General features: G+C 42.9%; 1 protein-coding gene across 2 annotated transcripts in view; it reads right to left on the bottom strand.

Annotated features, from left to right (window-relative positions):
* GABRA2 (gamma-aminobutyric acid type A receptor subunit alpha2) overlaps nucleotides 1–25245 on the bottom strand; it is a 263278-nt gene that overhangs the window by 103741 nt on the left and 134292 nt on the right. For both annotated transcript variants that reach the window (XM_063920978.1, XM_063920979.1), the window contains exon 6: nucleotides 9459–9541. In XM_063920978.1, coding sequence (XP_063777048.1) covers nucleotides 9459–9541 — 83 coding nt within the window. The remainder of the gene's footprint in view (nucleotides 1–9458; nucleotides 9542–25245) is intronic.

Below are 25245 nucleotides of genomic sequence, written 5' to 3'. Positions count from 1 at the left end.
AGGGCTTAATCCAGCCCTTGTCTAGTAGTTCTTGTGCACCTTGGGTAGAGCACCTGCAGCATTACAGCAGCGACCTGCGTCCTGAAGTTACCATTAAGAGTCAGCATGCTAGACGGGATGTAGTGAAAGGAAAATGTAGTAAAAACTGGATATCTGGGTTTTACTTCATGTCCTGTATATACTAAGACTCGGTTTGTATGTGGGGTGTGGGGGAAGGGGAACGTCGCGTCAGCAGACTCAAGTTTTGCCTAGGGTGTCGCCCTGCTCTCACCTGTGACATACTGTACAGTAAGTATTATTGGAAGTAAATTCTTCATCTCTTCATTTTTTCCCCTCCTTTTTGTCTCCTCCTTCTCTCATTCATATAAGGCTGTGATTATAAGAGATAATGTTTTCTCGCCAACTAAACTGTCTATGATTTTATTATTGCTTATTTATAGCCCATAGTGCCTGAGTGTAAAGAGCTGATAACTACATCAGTAGTTTATACTTGGCTACAGCATATCTAATAACAAATGTCTCAAATTGTTTCAATCTATGGGAACATTTTCATATTTATTTATTTATTTATTTATTTGTATGTATGTATGTATGTATGTATGTATGTATGTATGTGTTATAAGCAACTTTTTATGTATAACACCTGCTATTTTAGTATAAGCAGTCTCATTAATTAGTAAAGATATTTATCTACAAAAATGTCTTCAATATGGAAAGACTATGCCTGTATACAGTACTGAGCAAAGGTTTTAGGCAGATGTGAAAAAAATGCTGCAAAGTAAGAATGCTTTGAAAAATAGAAGTGTTAATAGTTTATTTTTATCAATTAACAAACTGCAAAGTGAATGAACACAAGAGATATCCAAATCTAATCAACATTTGGTGTGACCACACTTTGCCTTTAAAAAAGCATAAATTCTTCCAGGTACACTTGCACAGTTTTTGAAGGAACTAGTCAGGAGGTTGTTCCAAATATCTTGGAGAACAAACCCCAATTCTTCTGTTGATGTAGGTTTGCTCAAATGCTGTGGGAAGGGGGTGTTGCCTTGCAGTCTGACCTCATTTTCATCACTTTGGAGGCATGCCCAGCATTTGAGTGCTGTATGTAATGTCATAGTGCAGCACCCAGATCCTGTCATATACATACAGTACACTAAAGTGCCAAAAGTTGTGGGATAGGTTCCACAAGTGAACGTAAGACCTCTTGTGAGATGTTGACTTATGCTGTCTGGATAGCTTCCTACTGCTCCCTGATATTTGTAGGTGAAGGATGCAAATGGACCTCCCCACCACAATTCATGTCGGGAGAATATGGTGGCAACACAATTTGTCAGAACTCTGCAGAATGCTCCTCGAACTAATTCTGGACAACTTGGGACCGATGACATGGTGCATTGTTCTACTGGCATATTCCATCATTATGTGGGTACATGAAATCCATGAAGGGCTGCAATCATGCAATGTAACGTAGCAGTTACAGTCAATTACATTTTCAGATGGACCAACTTGCTCAACCCATGCAGCCACGTGAACACACCCCACACCATTATGGAACCACCATAAGCTTGCATGGTGCCTTGTTGACAACTGGAATTCATTACCTTGTGGGGTCTGCAACATACCTGAACACTACCATCAGCCTGAAACAACTGGAACCGTGACTCATCAGACCATGCCACATGTTGCCAGTCCTCCAGGTCCAATTAGCAACATCACTTGCCCAGGTGAGGTGCTGTGTCCGTCATCAAAGTGTTAACAGCTCTCATATGAATAGAAACTAAAGAATGCTGAACTGACCTGCTGGGTATGCATTTAGCACACCCTGCATTGAATGTGGATGTGATTTGAGCCACTGTCGCTTGTCTGTTACCAATGGACAATTCTGGCCAGATGCTGCTGGATATGATCATTAAGCACCTGTGGTCAGCCACTGCACTGTCCACAGTGGGTGGAATTGCCTTCAGTGAGGTATTCCCGCTACACACATGACACTGTAGATCGAGGAATGTTGAATGTCCACACAACTTCAGAAATTGAATGTCCCATCCATTGGGCATCTACTATCATGCACCAATCAAATCCACTGCCTTGTCATTAGCAACTTAGCTGGTGTTCAAACTGACTCACAAGATGTCAGATTAAACAGGTGCAGGTCTGGCCATTTCCAAGACGTCACAGTACAGTGGCGTCACCTACCATTACCTTTACATACTGCTATCTCATGACTTTTGGCACTTCAGTGTAAAATGTAAAGTCAGAGAAAAGTGATAACACTAATGACAAAGCGAACTACTAATTTTACTATGCTGTAGTGATCGCCGATACAAAATGCTATTTCAAACTGGAATGTTGTAACTCCATGCAGTCTAGAACAATCCTCATTATAAACTACTCCCAAATGAGTTTGAGGCCTAGTTGATAAGAATAAAAAAGATAAAAATGAATTGGGCAGGATATTAAAACTACCCCCAGTTTAATGCCCTTACCCACTCACCCTTGACGGTGATGGACGAAAGGTGATATCAATGGCCGCTGATAGAATGCTTTTTAAAAATACGCTGTCCTATCCAAATAAATCAGTTTTGTTCAAAGGTTGTAACAAACAGCATATTTTCTGCTCTGACAGCTCTTAGGAACCTGCAGGCAGTGTTTTGGGCCAACAGAAAAACAGCTGATGAAAAGAAGTGATAGACATTCCTAAAAGATAATGTTATTTATCCTGCTGCTGCCACATGAGCGATGAAGCAGCTGCTGACAAATGGCTTGGATTCCATGTAGATCTTTACTGCCAGCAGGAAGGATTCTTGAAGTTTTAAAGAGCTCCCCTACTTAGCTCTTACACTGCTGAGTGGGAAGCTTTCATGTGACACCAAGATCTCTCAGTGTGCACTTGGAGTCTTGGACAGAACTAAAGGAACAACTAAAGATGCCAGGAAGTAAAAAAGAATGAAAGCAATGATACCTTGGAGCAAAAGAAAGGAGAAGGTAGGGAGGAGACATGGGACCTGTACAACAGAAGCTAACAGAAAATAGGAGGCAGTTGTAAAATGGCAATTGGGAGTGGATTTGTATTTCCTGCATTTAGTGGGCAGAGGTCTTCACAAAAAAGTGACTCTACATAGGTAGTTGTCATCTGTTGGGGGCCCTTTTTTAAATATATTCATCTGTGCATTGTGGAGGCTTGCTAGGTCCAATCTTATTAGTAGAATAAAAATGGGTCAAATTCTAGTTATGACCCCAATCTCTACTTGTAGTAATCAGCCCATCACTGAGCACCCCAGGGAATGACTACATGATTTTGGAAGCTCATAGTGTGTGTTCTCCAAAACCATGATAGCGAGCCCATAATGGCTTATGCAGAGCCGCTTAGTATTGATCAGAAGCTTTTGCAGACATCCTGATCATATCATGCTGCCACTTTGTAATGATTATCTTGTGAACACCAGCATCAAGGCTGTGTAATAAGTAATAGGAGGAACACTTGTGTAACATTCTTTTGTCTTCTCCTCCTCTTCTAAAAGCATTAGTGTGTATTGCACTTTTCAGTGCTGCTGATTACTAGCAATATGCAGAGTGATTGTTCCTTTATTTTATTATTAAAAATGATGAAAGTTCTTAGCACTTTGGGGTTTGCTCATTGTGATTATGTGACGCACAATTTCCCATGTTTCCACATATCTTGTCAGACAATGCAACTTGCATATGCAATTTCCAGAAGCTTAAGTCATTATGATGGCCATAATAAACTCCAGAGTGGCATCATGGCTATAAATTCCCACAATGCCATGGACATGCATTCGCTTGTTCCAACGTAACATCATGCCAGACTTTTTGCAGAGAGGCAAAAGCTCAATATATAACATTCAGCAGCACTGGACTGGACAGGAGGAGTAATGTTCTATTACTCTTAATAAGCTGTCAGAATCTGATACTTATTCATCAATCTTCAGGTCTACTTAATCTGCTTCTTGAAATTCACCCACTGCTGCCAACTGATTGTGTTCCCGGCCTCTAACGGGATTATTTAGTTTGAACCTGATTTACTGGTTCCTGTTTCCATGAAATTTCTACAGCTACCCTGCTAAAGGACTCAGCACTGCCTTCACCTTCAGTTGACACAAACTGCATGGAGGGCAACTGACCTTTGTACATGGAATTTCAGGTATTTTGCTGTTTGCAGTATGTAGTAATCATGTTACTCACACTCTACAAATATGAATGAAATACCACAATTGTGTTTATCACCTGTTACCACGGCGTACCAGCATGGGGCATCTTCTGATATATAGTCATGTCACCCATATATAAAAAAATGGCTCACTTTCAGACTACCACCTGTGACACCCGCTACACTGTTGTGACCTCTCCAGACACACAATGCAGAACGTTTTTGTTATCAGGGATATCTCATAGTACAGTGAGTCTGCCACAGTACAGTAAGTGAATCATCACAACTCAAGTAGTGTGCTTCATCGGGGAATTCACATAAAATAACAACCATTATCAGAGGAATTACAAAGTGCAGCCACTGTGAACTGAGTATCCAAATACCACAGAATAGAAAGTGTGCTTCATTTAGGAATTCTCAAAGTACAGAAAGTGAGCTGTATTAAGGAATTCATTTCCACAGCATGGAAAGTGTTCTTAGTAAAAAGAACCCTTATTTGAACATTCTAGTGCCACCAAAAATGTACACTGAATTCCCACAATCCAGCAAGTGATACATTGGAAGCCATTTTCATTGTACTGAAATAGTGCATCATCAAGGAATCACTATTGTAGAGCGAATATAACACATCAGGGAATCTCTGCAGAAGGACAAGCACACCCCATCTGGGAATTTGCACAGCCAGGCAAGTGTGCTACATTTGTTGATGTACTGTACTTTGGGACTTCCAAGAGAACTGCAGGTATGCTTTATCATGGAATTCCTAAAGCACAACAAATGTGCTTCACAAGGTAATTACTACAGCACAACAAATGTACTTAACAAGAGAATTACCAAAGCACAACAAATGTGTTTAACCAGGGAATTCCTACAGCACAACAAATATGCTTCACCAGGAAATTACTACATGGGAATTACTACAGCACAACAAATGTGCTTAACAAGAGAATTACCAAAGCACAACAAATGTGTTTAACCAGGGAATTCCTACAGCACAACAAATATGCTTCACCAGGAAATTACTACAGTACAACAAATGTGCTTCACATGGGAATTACTACAGCACAACAAATGTGCTTAACAAGAGAATTACCAAAGCACAACAAATGTGCTTCACCAGGAAATTACTACAGTACAGCAAATGTGCTTCACATGGGAATTACTACAGCACAACAAATGTGCTTAACAAGAGAATTACCAAAGCACAACAAATGTGCTTCACCAGGAAATTACTACAGCGCAACAAATGTGCTTCACCCGGAATGACCATAGTACAACAAATGTGTTTCACCAGGGAATTACCACAGTACAACAAATGTGTTTCACCAGGGAATTACCACAGTACAACAAATGTGTTTCACCAGGGAATTACCACAGCACAACAAATGGGCTTCACCAGGGAATTACCACAGCACAACAAATGTGCTTCACCAAGGAATTACTACAGCACAACAAATGTGTATCACCGGGTATATACCAAAGCACAACAAATCTGCTTCACCAAGGAATTACCAAAGCACAACAAATGTGCTTCACATTACTACAGCACAACAAATCTGCTTTACCAGGGAATTACCACAGCACAACAAATGTGCTTCATATTACTACAGCACAACAAATGTGCTTCACCAGGGAATTACCACAGCACAACAAATGTGCTTCACCAGGGAATTACTACAGCACAACAAATGTGATTCACCAAGGAATTACTACAGCACAATAAATGTGCTTCACCAAGGAATTACTGCAGCAAAACAAAGGGGCTTCACCGGGGATTTACCAATGCACAACAAATGTGCTTCACATTACTATAGCACAACAAATGTGCTTCACCAGAGAATTACCACAGCAAAACAAATGTGCTTCACATTACTACAGCACAACAAATGTGCTTCACCAAGGAATTACTACAGCAAAACAAATGTGCTTCACTGGAGATTTACCAAAGCACAACAAATGTGCTTCACATTACTACAGCACAACAAATGTGCTTCACCAGGGAATTACCACAGCACAACAATTGTGCTTCATATTACTACAGCACAACAAATGTGCTTCACCAGGGAGTTACCACAACACAACAAATGTGCTTCACCAGTGAATTACTACAACACAACAAATGTGCTTCACCAATGAATTACTACAGCACAACAAATGTACTTCACTACGGAATAACTACAGCACAAAAAATGTGCTTCACCAAGGAAATACTACAGGACAAATAATGTGCGTCACCAGGGAATTACCACAACACAACAAATGTGCTTCACCAGGGAATTACTGCAGCACAACAAATGTACTTCACAAGGGAATTACCACATCACAACAAATGTGCTTCACAAGGGAATTAGCACATCACAACAAATGTGCTTCACCAGGGAAATACCAAAGAACAAATGTGCTTCACCAGGGAATTACCACAGCACACTTATACCCCTTTCATACCGCCAATGCCGGATTCCACCTAGGAATTGGATATGGGTTCTTCCCAGGTGGGATCCGGCATTGGACACTGCTACTGGCTTCCCCGACTCGGCAATATGCCGGGCGGGTCGCCATAGCAGCGGGGGGCGGAGCCGGCAGCGGGGCCAGAGGCGGCGCTGGGAGTTGAGATCATCTCCGCGCAGCCTCTCCCTGTTGTAATAAACGGGTCCCGGGTCGATGCTCGTTTACGCTGCCATTGACCCGGTATTCAACCCGGGAATAACACTGCTTTATTCCTGGGTTGAACTGCCGGGTCAGGCGACCCGGGATTCCCAACATGGCACTTTCACACTGCACACTGACCCGTGGGACCCGTCAATATGCCAGGTCCATACCGGGTTATTTGTGCGGTGTGATAGGGGTATAAGTGAGTTTTGCTATGAAATTCAAAAGTCACATCAAGTTAGCTTCATCAGGGAGGTCTCACAATACAGTAATATTCTTTAGTGATGTCTTAGAGTTCAGCAACTTTTATCATTAGGGAATCTCCAAATTACAGCAAATGTGCTTTATCATTCCAGTTGCCACAGTACAACATTGTCCATGACCCTTTTTTTATATCATTGCTGTCAGTTTACACCTATACTACAAAATATATGTAATATACAAATAACATGCGGTTCACTACAGACAACTTTAAAAATCTATGTTTAAAAAATATATATATGTTCTTTATTTTGATTTTGAGTGTCCATACTATAGGGAAAAAGTACCTTCAACATTATCTGCTCATTAGGTGGAAACGGTGGCAATGCCACCTCATCTCGCCCACAACTCACCCCGAATTTGTAGATTTATTCAAGTCCAGGGCTACCATAGACTGCCCTCAGTGGCCACACACACTGGTTAAACACTATCATTGTCTTACCAAGTAAAAATTATAGATCTGCTGGGAAAGATACTAAGCGTATTAAAATGTATCCAGGGATTGAGGCGCCTAATAAAGACTGAAGAATCTCCCAGGATCAGAGGACTTCATACACTTTATACAGAATGGGGAATGTTATACTGTACCATCCAAAATACCTTGTTAAAAGTTTCTGCATAAAATGTTCATGTTTTTTTACAATTTTTTATCAAAATAGTGGCAATAACGCACCCCCTTGTTTTATCCCTTAATCTCTTTTATATGCACATATACTTTTTGGAGAAGAGATAGAGTAAGGAAAAAGAGTCAAAGAAACATATTCAATGTGAATTTATCTTCTGACACAATGTTAGAGTACCGTACATACCAGTGGTTCTCAAACTGTGTGCCTAGGCACCTTGGGGTGCCTCGGGACACTTGTAGGAGTGCCTCAGGTTGGTGGTCCAGGACCAATAAAAATTATTTATGGTCAACGTAATTGGCAAAACCAGTGCTGGTGGCTGACAATCATACAATATGTGGACAAACAGAAGCAAATCTTACCCCTCACCACACAACTGACCCTAAGGAAGACATATAAAGACAATTTACTTAATTTAATATTTCTTTCTAAATTTCTCAATAAGAACCTTCTGGCCTAGGGGTGCCTTAAAAACAAAATCTGATGCTCCAGGGCGCCGTGATTCATAAAAGTTTTAGAACCAGTGGTATATACTGTGTGGTGTTCATTTGTATATATGCAAATTATTTGGTCATATATCCATTTTAATTGTAAATGATAATGTTTGCACTATCTGCTTGCTTAGTTGACATACAGGATTCAGTGAATGGTGATTAGCATATAGTAAGTATTATATTTAAAACAAATCATATATAGAATGCCTAATCCTACTGTGTATGATGTAAAGAGGTATTTAAAAAGTAATCAGTTATTTAATTCAGCTGACTGTGGGCCTGGTTCAGATGCAGTCACAATGCCGAAGCAGCAGCGATCATTTTTAGTGAAGGAACTGCGAGATGACACAAGAGCAGCAGCCATCTACAAGTGAACGTAGAAGCCCACAGAATCCAAGACAACATCCCCAGAAACTGTGTACTCCATCGCAACCATGACGCAGATGCGAGGAACATGAACTCCATGGGCGTGCAGAATAGTTGTGACACTGAAGCCATGTTTTTTGCATACGAGATTGCAGTCGCACAACAAGATGCACCCCAAAAAGCGGTCACAATGTGCCTGCGATTCTGTGTACACTCCCCATTACCTCCCCCAAATATACTCTTTAGTCAATTGATTCCTCACTGTGAGCGACATCAGAAAGTTTCCTTGGCGGGTGTGCACTGCGGCCATGACACATGATAATCGCTCAGTTGTGACACCACTGAAGTTGCGACCGCATCAGAATCAGGCTGCAACTCACTCCCCGGCCTGAAGGGGGGCCTGGCTGTGACTGTTTGTCACTAGTTCCCTCTTGTGCAGCATAGCAGGGACTGTGCAAATGTAGTAACGGCAGACTTTGTGCATATTTGCAGTGAAGCCACACCTCCAGTTGTATTCCAGCTGCACGTGTTGCAAAGTTGTCTATGCGACCAACTCTGTACATGAGGAAATAACTTTTCCGATTTTTTGCGACTCCGATTGTGTCCATCTCTGAGGTATCTTTTCTAATTATTATTCCTTTAATCACATATATGACATACTGTATAAAAATAATTATAGAACTACAATATGGAGTAGCTGCCAATAAAATCAAATCCGCAAAATATTGTAGTGAGATTAAAAACTATGGATCTATGGTTATTAACAATTGATTCTACGTTATGTAACAGCGAGTCTGTAATTGTGTGTGACAACAATAAATATAATAATGACACAAAACAAGATAGTAAATTCTAATTAACAAATGACCTTCAAACAATGACTAGCAAAATACTTACAGCTGCCAAATTTTAATGGACAGGCATGGGCGTCCATAGGAAAATCTTCCAAATGCATAGGGCATTCAGCCTGGACAGTAAGCCTGAGAACGAAATAAAGAAACAATTTTTTTTCTTAAGATTAATACAAAAGGGAAATCTGTCAGACAATGCAGCACAACTCATGGTGGCAGAGATAAAATTGCTCTGTTCTGCTAATAACGTCATTAACATTTAAATCTGCTCTCTTATTTTATTTGGTCCTTTAGAAGAAATTTATAACATCAAAACATTGCAAATAAACATATTTGCATAATTTGCATATTTAATATAAATTCACAAAAACTATTAGCAGTTGTCATACATTGATATCTAGACATGGAGCTTATTGTGAGCAAATTAAATGGAATGTTTATCTAACGCAGACAAAAAGAATGTTTTATCAAAACTACCTGAATTGTACTTCACAACAATTGTTCATTATCAAAGCTCACACTGATTCGTTTAACAAACCAAACAGATTTTATTATGCATCCCATACACTTAGTCAACTGTAAAATCCAAAATTATAGTAAAATTGCAGACTTCATCTGGGGATTATAAAGCTTTAGATGTATTTACGGCTGGTCCCCTACTACCATAGTTTGGTAAGAGACATTGTATAACAGATCATACATAATTATTTTTCAGAATGCTTAACTCTTACAGTGTTCTGATAAGGTTATGTTTTCACCACGAGTTTCAGTTGTTTTAAGGCAACAAAAGAGGAGGTACCCAATAGAAAAGATTGCTCATCTGGTAATTGGGAATACCCACTGGATGGCGCCGTAACCTGCCTTGTAGGAGGGATGTAGTTATGTGACTGGCGGTCAGGAGACATCCTGCCCCCTCACAATCCCGACAGTCGTCATGCCGGCCAACCAGGACTATTCCCACGACACCCATAGAGTGAGAATAGATCCCGTGGCCACCGAGCTCATAGAGTGGTGAGAGCAGGCTTGTTGCACTTGCTCCCTCCCCCGCGTCGACATTCCACTGCCTGGATGCCGGCGTTGGTATGCTGACTGGCGGCCTTCTGACCGCCGGTCACGCAATACACACCTTTGTAGGATACTGAGCTAGATTCATCATTGCTTGGAAAGTGATAAAATGGAGAGTGAAAAAGTGCCAACCAATCAACTTCTAACTGCCATTTTTCAAACACAGCCTGTGACATGGCAGTTAGGACCTGATTGGCTGGCACTTTTTCACTCTCCATTTTATCACTCTCTAATCGATGATGCATCTAGTCCTATATCTTACAAGTTGTTCACCTTTTGGCTAAAATATTCTTTAGTACATTTAAAAATTGCTGCAGATTTTTTGTATTTGTTATGTTCTGTCATTTTGCTATCTTGTCTTTCCGGCAGTATTTTTATATGTAAAGAAATCTAAAAATATTTCCCTCATTACAATTTTTAGCAGTGTCCCTCATATTGACTGTAATAGGAGGTAATTGGTGATCATATTTGCATGTGCAATGTTTTCACTGAGCAATAGTTAATTAGTAACTTACTTTAGGTTGTATAACTTTCTGGTAACATTTTTCCAGTTACAAGATTTGCAAACCTATGATAAATTAATTAAACCAGGTGTTCTCAACTTCAGTCAAGTATCACCGACATTTCATCATGTTTTGAGGAGTTCTTTGCTCATACTGTACATACTGTAGATTAGTTAATATATTTTGCTGGGTCAGTAATTATCCCAACAAGAAAAAGTATTGTTTACTGGTGAAAATATCCCTTATGGACTACGGGAAAAGAATTTACCAGTAGGTAATTAAAATCCTATTTTCTCTAGCATCCATAAGGGATATTGGGGACAGATTAGTACGATGGGGATGTCCCAAAGCTTCCAGACTGGGCGGGAACATGCGGAGACATCTGCAGCACCGCCTGCCCAAACTGGGTCTCCGCTTTGGCCAGGGTATCATACTTGTAGAACTTCACAAAGGTGTTCTTCCCTGACCAGGCAGCAGCTCGGCATAGTTGCAAGGCCGAGACTCCCTGGGCAGCCACCCAGGAGGAGCCCACCAATCTAGTAGAGTGGGCCTTTAGAGACTTAGGAACCGGCAAGGATGCCGACACATAGGCCTGTTGGAGCCGAATCCAACGAGCAATGGACTGCTTTGAAGCAGGGCAACCCTTTTTCTGCGCATCATACAGCATGAACAAGGAATCAGTCTTTCTGATCCAAGCCATCCTCTTGACATAGATCTTCAAGGCTCGCATTGTATCCAATGCCTCCAGAGAGGCAGAAGAGCCAGAACTGGACGGAATCGCAAGAGGTTGATTTAAGTGAAACGCGGAGACAACCTTCCAGGAACTGCTGCCTAGTCCTGAGCTCCGCTATGTCCTCGTGAAAGACTAAGTATGGACTTTTACACGATAAGGCCCCCAATTCTGAGACACGTCTAGCAGAAGCCAGGGCCAGTAACATCACCGTCTTCCACGTCAGGTATTTGTCTTCTACCGTCATCAGAAGTTCAAACCAGGAGGACTGTAGAAAGTGTAACAACACCTCCAAATCCGAAGGTGCCGTAGGCGGCACAAACGGCGGTTGTATGTGAAGCACCCCTTGCAAGAAGGTCTGAACTTCTGGCAGGAAAGCCAACTTCTTCTGGAAGAATGCGGAAAGTGCTGAAATCTGGACCTTAATGGATCCAAGACGTAAGACTTTATCCACTCCAGACTGTAGGAAATGAAGGAATCTTCCCAAGTGGAATTCTGCAGATGGATATGTGCATTCCTCGCACCAAGAGACATATCTCCGCCAGATATGATGATAGTGTCTTGACATCACAGGTTTTCTGCCTTGCACCATAGTGGCAATGACCTTTTTGGAAAGACCTTTGTGAGCTAGGATGTTCCGCTCAACTTCCATGCCGTCAAATAAAGCCCCTGTAAGTCCGGGTAGACGAACGGTCCTTGCTGAAGAAGATCCCTTCTTAGTGGCAGAGGCCAAGGGTGTTCTATGGATATGTCCAGAAGAGCCGCGTACCATGTTCTCCAGGGCCAATCTGGTGCAATCAAGATTGCTTGTACTCCGTGATGTCAGATCTGCTTGAGCACCCTCGGGATCAACGGAATCGGAGGAAAGAGGTAGACCAGCTGGTAAGGCCAAGGCGATGTCAGTGCATCCACTGCACTCGCCTGAGGGTCTCTGGTTCACGAGCAGTAGCAACGAAGCTTCTTGCTGAGGCGAGACGCCATCATGTCGATCTGTGGGCATCCCCAACTGTCGACGATCTGTTGAAACACCTGAGGGTGTAATCCCCACTCCCACCGGGTGCAGATCATGGCGACTCAGGATGTCCGCTTCCCAGTTGTCCGGAATGAAAATTGCGGACAGTGCTCTTGCATTTCTTTCTGCCCAGAGAAGTATTTTGGACACTTCTCGCATGCAGGCCTTGCTTTTTGTCCCTTCTTGTCGATTGTCCGACTGAACCTGGATCGCCTGATCCCGGAGTAGAGGGGAGGCCTGAATCAGAGCATTGTAGATAGCCCGAAGTTCCAGTATGTTGATCGGAAGTAGGGCCTCTTGGGCAGACCACCTGCTCTGCAACTGCGCCCCCTGGGTGACAGCTCCCCATCCTCTCAGACTCGCATCCATCATGAGGAGTATCCAATCCTGAATCCCGAAGCGTCGACCCTCCAGTAGGTTGGAAGACTGTAGCAACTACAGGAGTGAAATCCTGGCCTGGGTTGACAGCCAAAACATCCGGTGCATCTGAAGATGGGAACCGGACCACTTGTCCAGGATGTCCAATTGGAAGGGTCTGGCATGGAACCTTCCGTACTGTATCACCTCGTATGAGGCCACCATCTTTCCTTACAGTTTTATGCAAAGATGAATGGAAACTAGAACAGGTCGGAGAACCATGCGAACCATATCTTGAAGTGTTCTCACTTTGTCCTCTGGGAGGAACACTCTCTGAGCTACAGTATCCAGTATCATGCCCAGAAACAGGAGCTGTTGAGATGGCTCCAGATGGGACTTCTGTGAATTGATAATCCACCCGTGGTGAGACAGAAGTTGGATAGTGCGATCGATATGGAGCAGTAGAAGCTCTCTGGAACTCGCTTTTATCAGGAGATCGTCCAGGTAAGGGATAATGTTGACCCCCTGGACTCTGAGTTGAAACTTCATTTCCGCCATCACCTTCGTGAATACACTCGGAGCTGTACACAGGCCGAAGGGTAACGCCTAAAACTGGTATTGATCGCTCAGTAGGGCGAACCGCAGCTAGGCCTGATGAAGAGGCCAAATTGGGATATGGAGGTAAGCATCCTTGATATCCAGGGACACTAGGAATTCTTGGTGATCCAGGCCTGCGATCACCGCTCTCAAAGATTCCATCTTGAATTTGAAAACCTTCAGGTAAGGATTCAAGGACTTCAGATTCAAAATGGGTCTCACAGACCCATCTGGTTTTGGCACTACGAACAAACTGGAGTAGTATCCTTGTCCTTGCTGTAGCAGGGGTACTGGAACAATGACTTGGGACTGGACCAACTTGTCGATGGCCAGTAGTAGCGTAACACGCATATTTTCCAAAGCTTGATTTGAAAAAACGTTGGGGAGGAGCACCGTCGAACTCCAGCTTGTAACCCTGAGAGATAAGGTACCTTACCCAGGCATCTTGGCATAGGTGACGTAACCGAGCTCCCTCCAGGAGATCCCCTCGGGATGGGTTGGCACTGTCATGCCAAAGTCTTTGTGGAAGCTGAACTAGTGCTCTGTTTTTGAGAACTGGCAATGGCTGGTTTCTTAGGCTTAACTCTGGAGCCTCTACCTGCGTTGGAGGCACCCCAGGCTCTAGATCGATATCTGGAGGACCGAAAGGACTGAGTAGATGGTCCCGGGTAGGCACGTCTAGCAGGCGGAGCCCCTGAAGGGAGAAACATGGATTTCCCAGCAGTAGCTTTGGAGATCCATGTGTCCAACTCACCTCCGAAGAGCCAATCCCCTGTGAAGGGAAGAGATTCCACGTTACATTTGGAGTCAGCGTCTGCAATCCACTGACGCACCCATATGGCTCTGTGTGCAGAAACAATGGTCCTAGCATTAATATTGCCAATAACTTTAAGGGAGTCATAGAGGACTCTTGCCATCTCCTGAATGTGTTTTAGGAAGGTTACAGTAGTAACTAAGATCATATCACCCGAAAGACCCTCCTGAATTTGAGTAGCCCACGTGTGAATTGCATGTTTCATCCAGCAACCAGCAATGACCGGTCTTTGAGCTACACCTGCAGCAGTGTAGACAGACTTAAGAAAGGTCAAAATTTTCCTATCCCTCGGGTCCTTTACCGTAAAGGAGCCCAGAGCTGGGAGCACCGCCATCTTAGAGAGGCGAGAGACTGAGACGTCTACTGCTGGAGAATCTTCCCAGAATCTCCTGCCTTCAGGGGCACAGGGGAAGGTATGCAAAAACCTTTTGGACACCTGATATTTTTTATCTGTATTTTTCCAGGCTAATTTAAATAAATCATTCAATTCCGTGGAATCAGGAAATGTGACTGTCAGTTTTGTCTTTTGGGAGGAAAAACGACTGCTGATTAGTAGCATCCTCCAGGGGGAGCTGTAACACATCACATATAGCCAATATGAGGGGTTCAATACCCTGTGTAGAGGTGGAATTACCACTAATGGGATCCACATCATTCCCCATCATCCTGCACATCATCATCAATATCTGATAGGATTGCAGGTAAAGCACATTTTTGTGCACCTGTAGTAGTCATGGGGGATGGGGAACATCAGCCTTAGCAGCTAGGTTAGCTACTGCTTGTTGCAGTTCTTGTGTTTTATTGGCATTGGCAGTGAGTTGAGAAGACATATCATCATAGTTTTGGTAGCCCCCACCAAGGAAGGCTCTTGACTCTCCCCCACATTGTTATCAGCATTTTGTGATGACTGACTACACTGCTCACATGATATGGAGCCAGATGAAATAGGGGAGTATCTGGAATTACATACACTGCATAACTTCTGTTACACCATTAAGAAATACAGATACAATACACATACAACACAGACTGAATATAATACAAGCCTGCCCTAATGCATGTGAGAGGAGACACAGAAGAGAGGACCCCAGCGCACCCAAGGCTGTACAGCCTCAGTGCGGCTGTCAGTGTTTTATATATTAATACATATGTATATAACAGTGATACTGCCTGTAAACTGTGCACCAATAGCGGCTCTCCCCCTTTACACCCGGTACCAGTGATCCTGTGAACATGTGGAGGAGCTGTATGAGGCTGCTGCTTATGCAGAGGAAGGCGCCAAAATGCCGCTGAGACCGCTGTGATGTAGCTCCGCCCCCCACAATGGCGCCAGAGCTACTAATATTGTTTATACTGGCCATTTCTCCCACATCATTTGTAGCCTCACATAAATGTTTGGTACAATAATTCCAGCCAGTCTCACACAGGGGCTCCAGCGGGTCCCCCCCCCAGGAGGGACCCGTGCACCTCACCCACGCCTCTGCTGCACAATGAACCGGGGGATCCCCCTAGGAGGGCCCCCGGTTTGTACTCACCACTGACGATCACCTTCAGGCTTTGGTGAGGGTGTGCGGCATGCTGCGGCTGCGACAGCTAAGGCGCAGTACCCCACTGAACAAACAGCCCCTGAGGAAGGTGCTCCTGCAGCGGGGAAGCGGCTCTGCACCTCACGAGGCCGGTGACCGCCCCCCCCCCCCCCTTCCCTAACAGCATACCGAAAGAAATAGAAGTTTCAAAGAAATTGAAGAAAAAACTCTGGAGCTTGCAGAGTGTGCATCCTCTCCTGAGGGCACTTTTTCTAAACTGTCTGTAGGAGGAGGCATAGAGGGGAGGAGCCAGCACACCCAGTTGAAGAAATTTAAAGTGCACTGGCTCTTTTGAACCAGTCTGTAGTACCCCATCGTACTAATCTGTCCCCAATATCACTTATGGACGCTAGAAAAAAATAATTTGGTAAATTGTTTAATTATGAAAAGCTACCTCCTCAAAAGGTTATTACAACACCACATAAATACAAAATACTCAAGTTGAAGAAAGGAGGGGCACTAAATATTAGATACTAATATATGGGCATGGTGTGTATGCAATGAATAACTTACTCCATTTATTAAAAACAAAATATTTATTTATATAACCAATGAATCATATAAACATCATCTAACAATATAACATGCTCAGATCAATGGGCTATAATTCTAAAAAAAACAACTATAAATTGAAAGAGTATAGATAAAAGGAGTCAGTTGTTCATTGCATATACACTCTGCCCATATAGTAATATCTAGTATTTAGCAACCCTCCTTTCTTAAATTTCAGTAATTATCCCACCTGCTTCCATAAACAAAAATCTTCAACTCAAGACCTGTTGGAAAACCTGATGGTTGAAGATGACAAACACTGACTTAAACCATAGAATGAACAAAATGAAGTACAATATGCTAGAAATAGAGTAGAGTATATATATGCAAATTACTTCTAACTCATGGTTATTGGTCAACCAAACATGCAAAAGTGATGGCTTCTAGTAATTCAGCCAGAGATGCTGAAGAATAAGGGTGGACATCGGAAGGCCATCATTGAATGGTGAGTTGATTTCCAACATTGAATCTCTAATGCAATGGTGACTGACCTTGTTATAAAAACCATGCAATGGACGTATTGTCGCATGGTTCCTGCATTTGCAAGATTTCCAGCTTTTGTACTGTATGTGCAGCAGAGACCACAGAACACATTTTTAAAAGCTATATTCAGCTGTATTAACCATCGTTACCACACCATTCCATGGTGGCTAACATCACAAAGCCACCATCAATGTCTTTCGATGTCCATCTCTACTGAAGCATCAATCCAATTTGCAGACAGCTTGTTTGGAACTTATTATATCTCTTCTAATTATACAGTATATGGATTGATGGCTTCTGCATATTATCATCCCTCTAAAATATATTTTCAAAATCACAAAATACAGTTAAAGATAATGTCATGTTTCTTAGGCTCAAATCTCGTACAGACTGGTGTAAAGGGTCCATTCATGAAGCAGTGAAAAGAGTGGAGAAGTGATCCTGTGGAGAAGTTGCCCAAGGCAACCAATCAGCTGTTCCATACAATTGTATAGTATGCAAATTATAAATGTTACTTCAATGCTGATTGGTTGTCATGGGCCACTTCTCCACTGGCTCACTTCTCCACACTTTTCACTGCTCCATGAATAGACCCCTTGGTCTTTTAAAATGCTGGAACCAATAGAATGCACCAACCATATAAAACCAGTGAAATTGTGCCTCCACAACACACACACAAACACACACACACACACACACACACACACACACACACACACACAAAGCTACACATTTATGTAATTGAGGCAACTAAACAAAACCTGACATTTTAATTTCAATGAGCATCTCTAACATTAACACGAATAAGTTTTATGAAATGTGACATTCTAGTCAGAAGCAATCTATTGCATACAGAATGGAATATGTTTTGCTTTAATAGTGTCAATAACAGGAAATATAAGCTGTGCATGTGGTAATATTGTATCTGGCATTGTTAAGCTGCTGTGAAGCAGACACAGAAATACATGAGTAACGATGATTTGTTGGCATTTAGATGTCAATGTTGCGAGATTTGAGGTAAAAAGGCATGAAGCACAGTATAGAGTGTTGGAGTGGAACATCATAACTGCTCTATTCTGCATCAAAACCATCACATCAATGTCTTTCATGTAACAGTGTTGCAAGCTAAACATGTTGGGGTCAACAGCTGCTGCATTTTAAATGACAGAATCATACAAAGTGTCTCTACTGCATAGTGATCTCTCCTGTATAAGCTACAGCAATGGTTTTAGAAGACTGCATGATCTGATCTCTCAAGTCTTCTGTGTGTATTTAATATACGCTGCCTAGCCACATGCAGTTAGTTTTCTGCAGTTAATTTCTTTGCACTGTATTATAAGGATTTACAGTACTGTTTAAAAACGATGTTATGTTGCATCAAAATAGCTATATAGTTTACATGTACTTCACAATGTACTGTAAGTTTTTATTTAAACGAGATTAGTAAATGGTAATGCATTTTTTTTTTCAAACAAGGATAAAATAAAGAGCAAAGCATAATTGTTTCATGGAGGACATTAGGGGTGGAATCCAACTGCGGACGGGAATTTTAAAAAACCCACGCCGCAGGGAGCCACAGTTTTTTAGTATTCAATTAAAGGACAGAAAATGACACACAATGATCTCTATAGAAATTACTGCACCTTTTTTCACACATCTCTAGAGCAAGTCTGATTTTTCCTAAAATCATACATTTTAGGAAAAATCACCGGGACTTGCTCTGGCACACCGGTGGGACCCTCCTGAGGACTAACTGAGGAATTGAAAGTTTCCAATTAGCTTAATTATTTAGTTAAAGTATTACTCGCCGAGTCTTCTGCAGGAACGGTATGTGAAGTGTGCAAGTGTTTGCAAGTGTCTGCCTCTCAAAACCCCTAGAGCCTCACAGCATCTCTCGGGACTCCCGGGAGCCCCCTCTCCAGTGGAAAATATAGAGGAGACCACCGGAGACCCCTGGACAGGTGAGTATAATTTCTTTCTTTTTTTCAAGCATTGTGGGATTTTAGTGGTGAAAACCATGGTTACAGCGGGTATTATTGGATACTGCAGGTATCAGGAGCGTGCATAACCACGGCAATCCAAAATTGGCCGCAAGGTACACAAGGTTCCATACACGCAGCAGCAATAGCAGCTCCACCCACATCTGAATATGGACCCTGGTCCCGATGGCATTGAATTCTTCAGTGGAGACTTCCGGGTCCCAGTCCTAGTGTGGTGCAGTTTCGGCGGAAACATCTGATGCGCCAGCGGTCCAGTCAGTACAGGCCCCTTATTCCTAAACCTAATCCCCCCCAGTGACTATTCCTATCCCACCTTCCATATACTAACCCTAACCCCCTCTAGTGCCTAACTCTCCTGTCTGCAGCCTAATCCCAATATCAACATTCTGACAATGTCGACATGTCACATGTTCACATTTCCGATGTCAACACTCCAAGGATATCAAAATGTTGCCTGTGGAAATTTCAAAAATGTCGACATCATAACTGTTGTGTTGACGGTTGTGTTGTGGTGTTGATTATGATAGTAAACACTGTGACTGATGACCTTATGACTGCATCCTGTACTGATTTATACCTCCTACTTTGTGTCAAAAATCTATTCATTCTGTTGCAAACACATACTGTCTTCCCGCAATCTGCTGAATGCATGCTCTTTGTTATGTTTTCCCATTATATCTACTTTATATATTTTTGTAAACAGTTGGTAGTTCTATGCTGTATACCAGGCTTTTTCAACCAGTGTGCCGCGACCAGTTGCAAGGTGTGCCGCGGAGCCAGAGCAGCTTCCTGCACCTTCAGAGTGAACTGTTGGCCCGGACTCTTCTTAGAGGATCAGTCGTGCTCCGGCCGTGACCTATGCCTTGAAGATGCGTCGGTGTGATATCATAGGTCACGGCCGCTGCATCTCACCACCCAGCCAGCCCACCCGCCTGCATACACATCTTCCAGTTCCTGCCTCAATACACAGCTTTCCCTGCCCACTTACTTCCACACCTGCCCGACCGCCTGCTGCTCAGTAGGGGCTAATATTTGTTATTTTATTTCTCCTGTGGGGAACAATAGGATTTCAATAGGATTTATGTGGAGAGAATTAGGATTTATGGATTTATGGGGGGAACAATGTGAATAATTCATGTGGGGAGCAACAGGATTTATGTGGGGAGAAATGTAATTGATTTATGTGTGAGCAACATGATTTACTCTATGTGGGGAGCAATGTGATTGTTTTTTCTGTGTAGGCCAATGTATGTGTGGATTTTTTTTTTTTTTACTGTGAGGGCCAATGTGTGTGTTTTGTTTTTTTCTGTGGGGAACTGATGGTGTGCCATGGCAACTTTAAAATATTGTTCGGTGTGCCGCCAGTAAAAAAAAGGTTGAAAATCACTGCTGTATACTGTTGAATATAGACATATTTTCATACCTGCACTTAGTAATTGTCAAAATTCTGAATTCCATTCCTTACCAATTCTAGCAGTTCAGTGTAAAAGACAGAATTCCCTCGTCTGGCGCTGCACATTAGTAATAAAAATGGAATTTGTTTTAACTTGGAAATTGACCAGGAAGGTATAATCTATATCGCTAAAGGGATTTCAGTCTAATGACATAAAGCACCTAGATGATGTGGCTGTAGTTTATCAGTTTGCTGCCTCCCTATAATGAAACAGAATGAGGACTCTAAATTGGAATGATTATATTTCTGTCTGTAAATGGAATATTGTTCCTTGTGGATATATCAACTGAAAGGTCTTACTGAGCCTTTGTTGAGACACTGGCAGCTCTATATAACAAAGCTGGGCTTGAGTCTGGGATTATCTAACCGGAGATCCAAGAATAATTGCCAAGCCCATAAAACATAATAAATTATCGACATTTGTTTTAGTATAGAATGAGATTTATCATATGAATGAGCAAAAATGCTGATGAGATTCTAGGATACAATTTCTCTAAACATTTCTTAGCAAAATGCTGATTGACAGTGACTGTCTGTTTTGCAGTATCAGTTTATGCACTCACTCATGGCATATACATACAGATGCAGCCAGGCTCATCCATCCCGCAATGCGTACACATCTTGCCACGGATGGCGCGAAAAGTGTGTCCGCGTCTATGATGCATACATACTCCACAGACCTCTATGGAGCAGCACGGCGTACCGTGCATCTGGCTGTGAATCGTATCTCTGGCTATATCAGTATGTGATCAAGCACATCAATATTATATAGTATGGGCCAGATGCATCATCGCTTGGAAAGTGACAAAATGGAGAGTGAAAAAGTACCAGCCAATCAGCTCCTAACTGCCATTTTTCAAACACAGCCTGTGACATGGCAGTTAGGACCTGATGGGCTGGTACTTTTTCACCCTCTATTTTATCACTTTCCAAGTGATGACGCATCTAGCCATTGTCTATTCATAGTACACTGGTTCAAGTGTGCATCAGACCTAGGCAAGTCAACAACGGCTTTCCAACATTTCCCATGGCAAATTATTTTTTAGACATGGGTGTAATATTCTTGCTCATTTCCTGTGTACAAATTTCTGCTTGACACAGACAACAAACTTTTGTGCCTCTTGTCTGATTTCAACTACCCACTTGCTATGTGATTATGTGGTACATGTGTCAAAAAGTAGTAACCCCATATTTCATAAAGAAAGGGGTTATTACTTCTCAAAAATGTATTAAAAGGCTGTACGTGGATTTCTCTAAAAAATGGTGCGCCATGGCCAGCAAAGCATTATTGTGCAGTTATTAAGTGACAAAAAGCTTTCTTGTCCCAGAACACTTAGGGTCACTGAGGATCTTAGGAGATCTTGCGGTTTTGCGCGCTCTCGTGTAAGTGCAGTGTATCCCATGCGAGCAGTACCATATCACATCAGTACTAGACTAGACAGAGGTTGCCGAAGAGGTGAGTTTAGGGGCAGATCTACTGTGAAACTAAAGCTTCATGGCCCCTAATCCTGGAGGGTTCCTAAAGCAACTTTCAAAAAAAAAAAAATGTCAACAGAATCGATGGCGTTTTTTAAGTGTCTGTTATTAAATTAAGGTTATTTTAGTGATAGAATCAACACTCGTCTCGTTTGTGCATTTTAACATCAAAAATCAGGTTTGCACCTCTTGTCTTTATGTACTGTATGGTTATAGTTCATCACCAATAACACCATGACAACCAAGCTTTTAGTACAGCAACGGTGCTTTTACAACTTGGATGTGTGTCGCTTAGTACTGCGGGAGCTGCTAGAAGTTATAGTCTAGCTCTGTGATTTGCGCTTCAATTCCCGACAGCCTGCAGAACTTTTCTTTGTGACATTACCAGGAATGGCGGAGCCTGAGAGGGCCCATCCTAGGAAGGAGGCTGAAGCAATGAAAGGTGAGAAGAAGCCTGGGACAAGAAGGCGTCTACTAAGGCAATTTTGCTGACGCTGAGCAGTGTGTGATCTTGTTGCCTGTTGCACAATTGTTGCTAGTTGCGAAGAGGCCCCCATAACAGTCCAAGCTTCAGTGCCCCAAAAATGTAAGTCCGACACTGGGTAAGTTACTGTAACACCTGACCGACAACTCTTGAATATGGGAGGTAGTTATGTGACCGGCGGTCAGGACACCGCCGGTCACATTACCGACGGCTACATCCCGAACCCTCTAAATCCCGACAGACAGCATGCCAACTAGCAGGGACTATTCACACTCGTGGGTGTCCACGACACCCATAGAGTGGGAATAGAACCTGTGGCGTGTGCAGCTCGTCACCGAACCCACAACGTGGCGAGCGCAGCGAACCCACAAGGGGCCTTGTTGCGCTCCACCCCCCAGCCAGCATTCTGCTGCTGGGATACAGCGGTCGGTATGCTGACCGCCGGGATCCCCAGCACCCCTCTAATATAGCGGTTCCCAAACTTGGTCCTCAAGGAGCACTAACAATCTAGGTTTTTCAGCTCACCCGGCAGGGCACTGTCACATTTTAAAAATCCACAGGTGATCTGGAAAACATGAACTGTTAGTGCTCCTTGAGGACCAAGTTTGAGTACAACTGCAATACATCTCAGTGCTAAGACACCCTGCATTGCTGTGCTAAGCAATATGCAGGATGTCTCTCAGTGCTGAGAAAAGGGCAGCATATTACATCTCTCCCTATTGGGCACATTTATCAAAGTGTGTAGAGAGATAAAGTGCCAAACCATCAGCTCTTAAATGTAACATGACAGTTAGAAGCTGATTGGCTTTATCACTCTCCAAGGCTTAGTACATCTCCCCCAGAGCCTGTAATTTGACAGTTTGGAGCTGATTAGTTGGTACTTTATCTCTCTCCACTGTATCTCTCTCTCTTTAATAAATCTGTCCCTATGTACCTGAGTGAAAAGTACTAACGGAGAAGACCACAATAATTTGGTTGCCAATTAATCTTTAACTACATATCAAATATTTAAATCCATTAGGCTGCATCTAGTAGAGGGGTGAAAAAAATAGAATTTTAATAACCTACCGGTAAATCCTTTTCTCATAGTCCGTAGAGGATACTGGGGATCCATTTGGTACTATGGGGTATAGACGGGTCCACTAGGCGCCATGGGCACTTTAAGAATTTGATAGTGTGGGCTGGCTCCTCCCTCTATGCCTCTCCCTTCAGACTTAGTCTAGGAAACTGTGCCCGAGGAGACGGACATACTTTGATAGAAGGATATAAAAGAATAGTGGTGAGATTCCAAACCAGCACACACAAACAATAGGAAAGCTAAGCTAACCAAACTTGAAACAGGAACAGCAACAGCTGAACCAAACAACAATACTTAACCAAGTAACAGTGCAGGATGAACGAAGCACCGGGCGGGCGCCCAGTATCCTCTACGGACTGCGAGAAAAGGATTTACCGGTAGGTAATTAAAATCCTATTTTCTCTTATGTCCCAGAGGATACTGGGGATCCATTTAGTACCATGGGGAAGTACGAAAGCTCCCAAACCGGGTGGGTGAGTGCGGAAGTTCCTGTAGAACTGATTGACCAAACTGAAGGTCCTCAGAGTTAGTTTCAAACTTGTAGAACTTTGCAAACGTGTTTGAACCTGACCAAGTAGCTGCTCGGCAGAGCTGTAAGGCCAAGACACCGCGGGCAGCTGCCCAAGAAGAACCCACTGACCTAGTCGAGTGGGCCTGTACAGATTTAGGAGTCGGAAATCCTGCCATGGAATAAGTATGCTGGATAGTGAACCTGGTCCAATGCGCAATTGACTGCTTTGAAGCAGGACACCCAATCTTATTGGGATCGTAAAGAACAAACAGCGAGTCCGATTTCCTGTGACAATCTGTTCTCTTCACATACACCTTCAAAGCCCTCACAACATCCAAAGACTTTGAAGTAACAGAGGTGTCGGTGACAACCGGAACCACAATAAGTTAGTTGATGTGAAACGCAGACACCACCCTAGGAAGAATTTGCTGACGGGTCCTGAGTTCAGCTCTATCCTTATGGAAAATTAAATAGGTGCTCTTGTAAGACAACGCCCCCAGTTCTGACACAAATCTTGCTGAAGGCAAGGCCAGCAGTGTGACGGTCTTCCATGCAAGATATTTAACATCTACCTCCAGTAACGGTTCAAACCAGTCCAATTGGAGGAACTGCAGCACTAAATTGAGACCCCAAGGTGCTGTGGGAGGCACAAAGGGAGGTTGGATGTGCAGAACACCTTTCAAGAACGTCTGGACCTCAGGAAGAGAAGCCAATTGTTCCTGAAAGAAAATGGATAAGGCAGAAATCTGGACATTTATGGAGCCCAAACGTAGGCCTACATCCACACCCGACTGCAGAAATAGCAGGAAACAACCAAAATGAAATTCCACCGCAGAATATTTTCTGCTCTCACACCAATAGACGTATTTCTTCCAAATACGGTGGTAATGTTAAGACGTCACCCCCTTCATGGCTTGGGTCATAGTAGGGATAACCTTGTCAGGGATGCCTCTCCTGGCTAAAATCAGCCTTTCAACTTCCATGCCGTCAAACGTAGCCATGGTAAGTGTTGATAGATGAACTATCTTCTGATGCAGAAGATCCTCGCAAAGAGGTAGAGGCCACGGAAATTCGAGGAGCATCTCCAGAAGGGCCAGTCCGGAGCAATGAGAACTGCTAGAACCTTTTCCCT

This window comes from Pseudophryne corroboree, chromosome 1, assembly GCF_028390025.1.
Source record: "Pseudophryne corroboree isolate aPseCor3 chromosome 1, aPseCor3.hap2, whole genome shotgun sequence".
Taxonomy (NCBI): domain Eukaryota; kingdom Metazoa; phylum Chordata; class Amphibia; order Anura; family Myobatrachidae; genus Pseudophryne; species Pseudophryne corroboree.
Note: the sequence above shows the minus strand (reverse complement) of the source record. Positions and strands in the feature narration are given on the sequence as shown.